The following is an 8,154-nucleotide window of genomic DNA, read 5'->3' as shown; positions in this document are numbered from 1 at the left end:
TGTTTGTTAACCAATCCACACATGAACATGTCACTGTTACAAACTGGTCATTTTCTGCTATCTAAATAGGAACGCTGGTGTTGTGATGAGACCCAACTACTCAATCCCACGGTTAGGTAAATAAACTGGGGCTGGGCGACCTGTCACTGTTTTCATATCTGGGTTACCTGCACTCATTGCCTGGTTTACACTTCATGTCTGATATACTTATTTTGGGCAGCAGGACTCAGCGGTAGGATTTTGGAACCACTGTCTGACTCATCCAAAGCTCAGATATTGGGCCTAGCAACATAATTTCTTATACACCTTCTGTGATTTACTTTTCTGCTGAAAGCTGCCACCACGACCCTGCTACATGGTGTGCCTGGTGCAAACAAGTGATAGATGACTGAATGACTATATGAACAGCATGTAGCAGTACATCAGGAAATTTAGGTATGGATCTCTACAGCTACTTGGAGAATACGTCCTGCTTTCAATATAACTGACGGTGCCAAGCTGGCCTCTCATAGCCGTGGGGACATTTCCTTGCCATTAAGAGTTTGGAAATTACTTTTGAGAATCTAACTGAACACAAGTAATAAACAACATTCTCTCTACCATTTGAACATTATGAACCTCAAGATTGCAAGGGTTTCCAAATAGAAACACTATTTGAAGAAGATCTGCTGCGTTTTTTCAGTCCAAATGAAACAGATCCTGTGATGAAAGGTAGCAATTATGCTCATTGGGTCAAGTGGTTGGTTTAAGCCATTTGCATTTATTTCCTGCCATGGTTCTTGGGTTGGCCAGAGGCTTTTTTGGGGGCACTTCTCTGGCATGATTTGCACTCAGGGGTGCTATTTTGAGGCAGTCTGTGGCTAGGTCATATTAGCCATATTTGATACATCACACTTTAAATGAGTTGTTGCAATTCTGACCTCAGGTGGATGCCAATTTTGTGGCATTTCTGAGGAGGGGATTTGCGTGGCAGTTACCAGGGAGAACCCAGAAGACACCCTCACCCTACCCACCTGTGGCCGTCAGCTCTCACAGCATTAGCCTGGGCAGGAGTCTTTGCTCAAACCATTTCTATCAAATGATGTGGGGAAAGAAACTTATTTGATTAAAACATCCAGGTGAGACTTTTCTTGGAGGGAGCTGACAATGAATTCCTGCCTTTAAACCTCTGTATTAGGTAATGCAATAATTACTCAGCAAAACCTAAATGACATCTCTCTTCCTTTCCCCCACCTTCAGAATAGTGTACAACTCTGCCCCTCTCCTGCCCTCCCTTGAAATGGTACTTGTGGCTCCAAAGGATGCTGCAAGGGCTTCCCTTGTGGTTGTGTATGGCTTCCCATCAACGTGGTTTCTGGAGCCATCCACAACCAGACACTGTCCACATCATTCAGACTATCAGGATTATATTGCAACCCACCCCCCTTGCAACAATCTCAGCTCTGGACTTGATTCAGTAATTGGTAAGGGAAATCTGTGTTCTTGTCCATTAATAATTAAGAAAATGTATTTGACAGAGGAATGTCCTGTTTGCAGTATCACTGGCTCCATGCCAATTAAATAGCTCCAGCCCAGCCCAGCCCAGCCCAGGGCTGGAAAGCATTCTGGGATACTGGGGGACTGTGATTTAATTTGAACCAGGAAGGGGTCTGAGACTGAGCTTTTCATAAACCAGTTTGACCCAAATCATACGAGTCTGATACTACATTCAACCAGGTTTAACTTAAACCAGTTTCAGCCATTTTTGTAACTGCTTTATGTGCCACTGAACTTATATTCTGTTACAGGTTTATACCAGTTTCTGATCACTTAAACTGGTTTATGTGTAACTTTTGTCCCTAGCATTAGAACATAGAATTGGGGGTGTTAAGCATTTGGCAAAACCACTCCTAGGTGATTATATTTGTTGTTGGGAGGGCAGTGAAATCAAGTGGTTACAGCAGGTGGGACTTGGGCAGAGAACTCCTTATTCCCTCCAGCAACTGGGAAACGTCTGAGTTTCCCTGTTTAGAAAAGGAACTTGGAGCCATGACTATAGGACACTTTTCCTGATCATGCTGCTGACCCTTGTGTAATGTAAAATCATTTTTTCTCTCTTTACCCTTTTTCCTCATTTGAGAGTGCTGTGGACTATACTCCAATTAGTGCATGGCAGTACATTTCCATTTTTTCTGTTCTGGTTGAGATTACTTTCAATTATTGGATTGCAACTCTTGTGTGAGTATGTTTCAATTAGTTTGAGGCAGAACCTTTCTTACCCAGAGGACTCGTACAGGAGGGTTACACTAGAGATGATGTCAGAAGGTAAAAAAAGGTTGCTTTTTCCAACATTTTAGTCCCTTTTAAATTGAGGAGGAACCCTACTGAAGTGATTAAAGTAGTTAGTTAATGAATGACACGAGCTGCCTTCTTCAACAGACTTCACCAGAGAACAGGTTGGAGAATGCATTTCTAATCTCAAATTTTGCATGCAGGGCGTCAGAACATAGAGGTGTTCAACGTCGTTTGTGTGACCGTGAGGCTGTGTGATTCTTTGCGTCTGTTCCAAAGTCTTTCTGAACCTTGCTGTCTAATTCAGTGCAACAGATTAAAAATTAATACCTATTGATTTTTTTTTTATTAGTTGTTTTCACATTGTTTGTGTTCTGATATATCAGATTGGGGGATCCAGCTACTGTAGAGAGTTATGAAAATTTCAGCCTCATTCACCAAATGAAAGTCTCTAGATCATTTTTATTCATAATGGTAATGAACATGTGTAATTTATTTTTGATTCTGATAGAGACATAATGTGGTTAATTTGTATTTTGGATCTGCCTTTTTTTTTCCTTTCTCTTTAACATTTTTTTAGAGTAATTACAACATAAAATGCCTTGGCACCAAGAGTGCCAGGAGCCCCACTGACCAGAGTGCCAGGAGCAGCGGTGCCAGCAGCGGCCATATTGCTGCAAGGGCACAGAGCACAGGCAGTGGCTAGACAGCTGGGAGTCCAGGGGTGGAGAGGGGACAGCAGGGACCAGGGTTCAGAAGGAAGCACAGCATTGTGGGCTGCTGAAGGACCAACCTACTGTACAGATGTAAGATGAGAGAGTTCAAAATAGTACCTGTTCTGGCACTTCAGAGAATATTATTCAACCTGTATGTTTGCACACTAGCCTTTTGAAACATTTCAAAGGTATTTCAAAGTTGTTTGAAGCATTACAAATGTGAAATCTGTTTGCAGCCATATAGAAGTCCTTAGTAATATAGGCAAGTATCCACTCTGCTAAAGTATTAAAATATAAGAAAAGAAAAATTGCCATTTACTGGGTTAGACCACAGGTCAACCTTTCCCGGGGTCCTGTGTCATACTGGGGCAGAGCATGGATGCTTAAAGGGAGAGTGAACTGGGTATGACCAGGGGGTTTTTTTCTGCTGTTCCTCTCTCACTAGCTGCTTGCATTTAAGGTCTAGGATTCAGAAGCTGATTCAGAAGCTATACCCATATCTCCCATGCTCAATATGTACTCATATCTCTTTCCTCCAATAATTCACTCTTGGTGAAAAGGAATTTCCTTTTCTTAGTTTTAAACTTACTGCTTACAAGTCTCATTTTGTGACCTTCTAGTTCTCCTATTGTCAGAGAACAAGTAATATAAAGCTCTATTAAGTCGCTCTTTGCCATTTGGTATTTTGTAAACCATTATCATGCCCCCACCCTCCTAAATGTCTTTTTTCTAAACTGAATAAGCCTAGCCTCTTTAGTTTCTCCTCCTCATATGGAAGCCCCTTCATACCACTCACCACGCTTGATGCCCTTCTCTGGACCTTCTCCAGTTATTCTATCACTTTTTCTAAAGTGTAGGGACCAGAACTGGGCACAGTATTCGTGGTGTGGATACTTCATGGTTTGATAAAATGGCATGATGATACTTTATGTTTGAATAATTTTTGTGTCATTGACAAATTTGGCCACCTCACTGCTCACCCCCTTTTCCAGATAATTTATGAATATGTTAAACGACACTAGTCCTAGCACAGATCCCTGGAGTTCCCATCATTTACTTTTTTCCATCCCCAAACCTGACCACTTATATGCACTCTTTGTTTTTTTATCTTTAATCCAATTTATAATCCATGACTGGACATTCCCTGTAATCCCAAAACTAAGTAAATTAGTCGCAAGGCTCTGATGGTGGAGCTTGACAAAGGCTTTTTGAAAATTCAAAAGTATATGTCAGCTGGATTGCCCTGATCCACCCACCTACTTATTGACACCTCAAAGAACTTTGGTAGGTGAGGGAGATATCATTTTTTTTTTTTTTAAGACGTGTTGATTCCTCCCCACCAAGTCATGGTTATCCATGTGCTGAACAGTTGTTCTTATTATTATTGTTTCTCTCAGTTTTCCAGGAACAGAAGATATTTGCTTTGATTGTTTTTTTCACTTGTTTCAATAACTTTGGGTGCATGTATCTTCTTGTGTCTATATGTGTGTGTTTATCTGTGTCTGTGCCTGACTCCATCTTGCTTTGGTTTTTTTTTTTAAACATCTGTGTTTAATTTTGAAAAATGTGACAAGAGATTATATAAGTTCTATGGAGCAAAACCAAACAAAGGATAAAACCCTTTATTTCTGCATAAGGAATATTGATGTACTGTATACGACTGTTGTAATCCCTTTTCCCTCGAAACAACAGTTTCTACTTCGGTAGAAGGTAGAGAAACTCTCCTTAGAACTCAGTTATATGACAGGTGCTACGGGCATCGTCCTAATGCATTTCCATGTGCTCAATCTTAGCACACTTTGGTTGTGCAATAACACGGCACTGTACGTGCTAAGACAGCTTTGGTCCTGCAAGACTAGCCACATAAAATCCCTTAATAGCCGGTATTTGATGTTACAGGAAGGGTGGTCTCATGTTTTAGTTTCATAGCCCAGTGTTCAGTGCACATTGCACCCAGTGTACCCAGGATATGGATTCTGGTGTGACCATCCACAGAAAGAGGGTTGGATCTGCATCTTCTGCTCCTCTTCCAATGTCACTAGTCCATAGACCATATGTCACTTCCTCTTCAGCCCTCACCTTGAAGCTGATCCCCTGAGCAGACGAGAAAGAGAGATAAGTGGTCCAAGGCAAAGCAGGTAAAGCAGGGGGTGTGTAACTCAATTAGGCAATACTTTAAGGAAGTGAGGAGGCTGAAAATACCCTATAACACTTTACAAACCACAACATTTGTTTGTCATCAGCCACCACCAAAACGCAAGTTGGCTTAACAGCCTAGCTATCAAACTTCAATTCTCAGATGAGTTTGACCACACGTCTTTTCATTCTGGACAGGGTTTGGCAGGCACATAGACCAGGATAGCTCCACTAGTCAATAGGTTGGATTCCACACGTGGTGAAAATAGGCCTTCACCTCTTCTGAAGTCAACAGAGGAAGACCATATAATCTCGGCTGGTGATGAAGGACCATTACTAGATGGTATGTAGAAGACACGAGTTTTCATGTAAAGGATTCCTAAATAACTGAGTATGGTAGAAACTGTTGAGTTGCTGTCTTCCTCTTTGGAAACATTCCTGGACATTTACTCCCTCCCTTCTTGCTCCCACAGATGGCCTCTTCTGAGAGAGACACCCGTGTGAACCGGACTGTCATCCAAGAGTTCATTCTGGTTGGATTTTCATATCTTGCTGAGATGCAGAGCCTTGTTTTCCTCCTGTTTCTAGTGACTTACATTGTGACTTTACTGGGAAACTTCCTAATCATCCTCTTGATAAAGCTCAGTCCCAGCCTTCACACCCCCATGTATTTTTTCCTGGTAAACTTGTCCTTCTTGGACATTTGTTTCACAACCAGTGTGGTTCCCCAAATGCTGGTACACCTCTTGGTGAAGCATAAAAGCATCTCCATTGCAGGCTGCATATCCCAGTTGTGTGCCTATGCCATCGTGGGAGTTACTGAATGCTGCCTCCTAGCATCCATGGCTTATGACCGCTATGTTGCCATATGCCACCCCTTACACTATACTACCATCATGAGTGGTCGGAAATGTGTGAGCCTAGCAGCTGCCTCGTGGATCACCAGCATCTCAGTGCAGCTGATTCAGATCACATGGATCTTCACCATGCCTTTCTGTGGGTCCAACCTCATTGACCACTTCTTCTGTGATTTTGCACCACTGGCAAAGTTGGCATGCGCAGACACATCCAAGAATGAGATTCTTATTATGGTTGTGACAGTGCTGTTCATTATGGGCCCTTTCTTGCTAATAATCCTGTCTTACATCCACATTATGTCCACCATTTTCAAACTGCCTTCAGCGGAGGGAAGAAGAAAGGCCTTCTCCACCTGTTCTTCACACCTTATGGTGGTAATGTTGTTCTATGGAACAATCCTTTTAACCTATCTGCGACCCAAGTCCCGCCACACCCCAGAAGGTGACAAAGTTCTTTCCCTCATCTACACGGCCATAACACCAGCTTTGAACCCACTGATATACACATTGAGGAACAAAGAGGTGAAGGGGGCTTTTAGGAAAGCTGTTAAAGGAATAAGCATACCATAAAGGAAAGGATTTTAGGGTGATATCTTTAATTGGACCAACTTCATCATTGATGTAGGCAAGAGGCAAGCAATTATTTTGGCCAGAGGACTGCTTAACTGATTTTGGTGAGCTGTTGAGGGCTGCAAGGGTATCTCTGGCCTTTGATGGCTGCCCCGCCCCCTCATTGCCATCTTGGGACTTCCATCTTGAAACCAGAAAAAAACACAAATCATATACTAAAAAAAAAATCAAGCATCCATTATGACTTATTTTAATTTTATTTAAAAAAATATTTTTTCTGGTTTTATGTGTTTGTGTAGTGTATCTAGAGGCAATCGAATAATAGTTCAAACTACAGTTTTACTCTTGTTCACCATGTGCGGAGCGGGTGGTTGGGAAGTGTGTGTGTGTGTGTGTGTGTGTGTGTGGTGTGGGTATGGTGGGTGGGGTGTATGGGGATGGTGGGGGTGTCAGGTATGTGGTTGTGGTTGGGGCTGTGGGAGGGTGTGAGTGTGCGTGGGGTTATGGTAGGGATTGGAGTGTATGTGGTAGGTTGTGTTTGGGGTTTGATGTGGAGGTGTGGGAGTGTGTGTGGATGCTGTGGGAGGGAATGGGCGTGTTTGTGGGTATCATGGGAGGTGGGGTGTTTGGGAGGGTGTGGGTGGGTTTCTGGTAGAAACTCTGGGCTTATTTAAAATGGTGGGCTTCCAAATCAAAAGCCTTAAATAGTCCACATTAAAGAGGTACACCTAGAACAAATTTTAATCATTCTATTAAAATTGAAAATTAAACTATAAAAACCTTTTAAAAATGAGGAAAAATCAAGCAGTGAGATGATTATAAAAGAGAGCCTATTTTGCCACGATAGTTTTTGAAAGGTTTCAGTTTTTAAAAATTTCTGTCTGGAATTCCAGTGCCTCAAAATTTTAACAGGAAATGCATTTCAGCCACCTGAAAAAAATAAGACTACTTAGGACTCATCTACACATGATGTGCAACCCACTGCAGCATTTTCTGTTATCTGTTGAATAAATTTCCCCAGTATGCTACTTCTGGGTTAATTTAAAGCAGCAATGGTCAGTCTTTTTAGAACACTTTATTTAAATGATTATGACAGAAGTACCACTCATAAGTGATCTTATATAAGGTATATGGCCTTCCATGATGTTTTCCATATAAATGCTTATGTCCATGTCTGTAGATTTGATATTTTTCTTGTCAAGCAACCTTGGGGAAAACTTGCCTCACATCTGACTTCCCAGGGACCTCTCCACTATTTACCAGCTACATTCATTCCACTTCCCCACCTCCCCTCCCAGCCTCTCTCTCACTCATTAACTCTTCAACGATCATCTTCACTGATTGGCTTTCTTGCATGCAGACCAGTGTCTGGCTTCTTTACTATTCATTCGTCCAGGAAGAGCACATGTTGCCCTGTGGGATCAGGCCAACTCTCAGGATCTCAGTATTGTTCTGTTAGACAGGAGGGCCTAACACAGTTGCACATATACAAACACAAAAATCAATTAGGTGCATACACACTCACACTACCAACTCAGGCATATATACACATTCAAACCAGCCTAGGCACATGCATACTCATCACCAGCTCAAGCACATACACT

At 42.0% G+C, this 8,154-nt stretch overlaps 1 protein-coding gene across 1 annotated transcript; it reads left to right on the top strand.

Moving 5' to 3' along the window:
• The first annotated feature begins 5,596 nt into the window (after nt 1–5,596).
• Nucleotides 5,597–6,550, top strand: LOC132251750 (olfactory receptor 10A4-like). The gene has a single exon (XM_059731678.1). It carries the CDS (start codon nt 5,597–5,599, stop codon nt 6,548–6,550), a length of 954 nt encoding a protein of 317 aa, XP_059587661.1.
• The last annotated feature ends 1,604 nt before the right edge of the window (nt 6,551–8,154 follow it).

Source organism: Alligator mississippiensis, chromosome 7, assembly GCF_030867095.1.
Source record: "Alligator mississippiensis isolate rAllMis1 chromosome 7, rAllMis1, whole genome shotgun sequence".
NCBI lineage: Eukaryota > Metazoa > Chordata > Crocodylia > Alligatoridae > Alligator > Alligator mississippiensis.
This window is presented reverse-complemented; position numbering and strand designations above follow the sequence as displayed.

Bases quoted from the DNA above. Each gene is read 5' to 3' on its own strand.
- LOC132251750 (XM_059731678.1), top strand. From the start codon at position 5,597: ATGGCCTCTTCTGAGAGAGACACCCGTGTGAACCGGACTGTCATCCAA.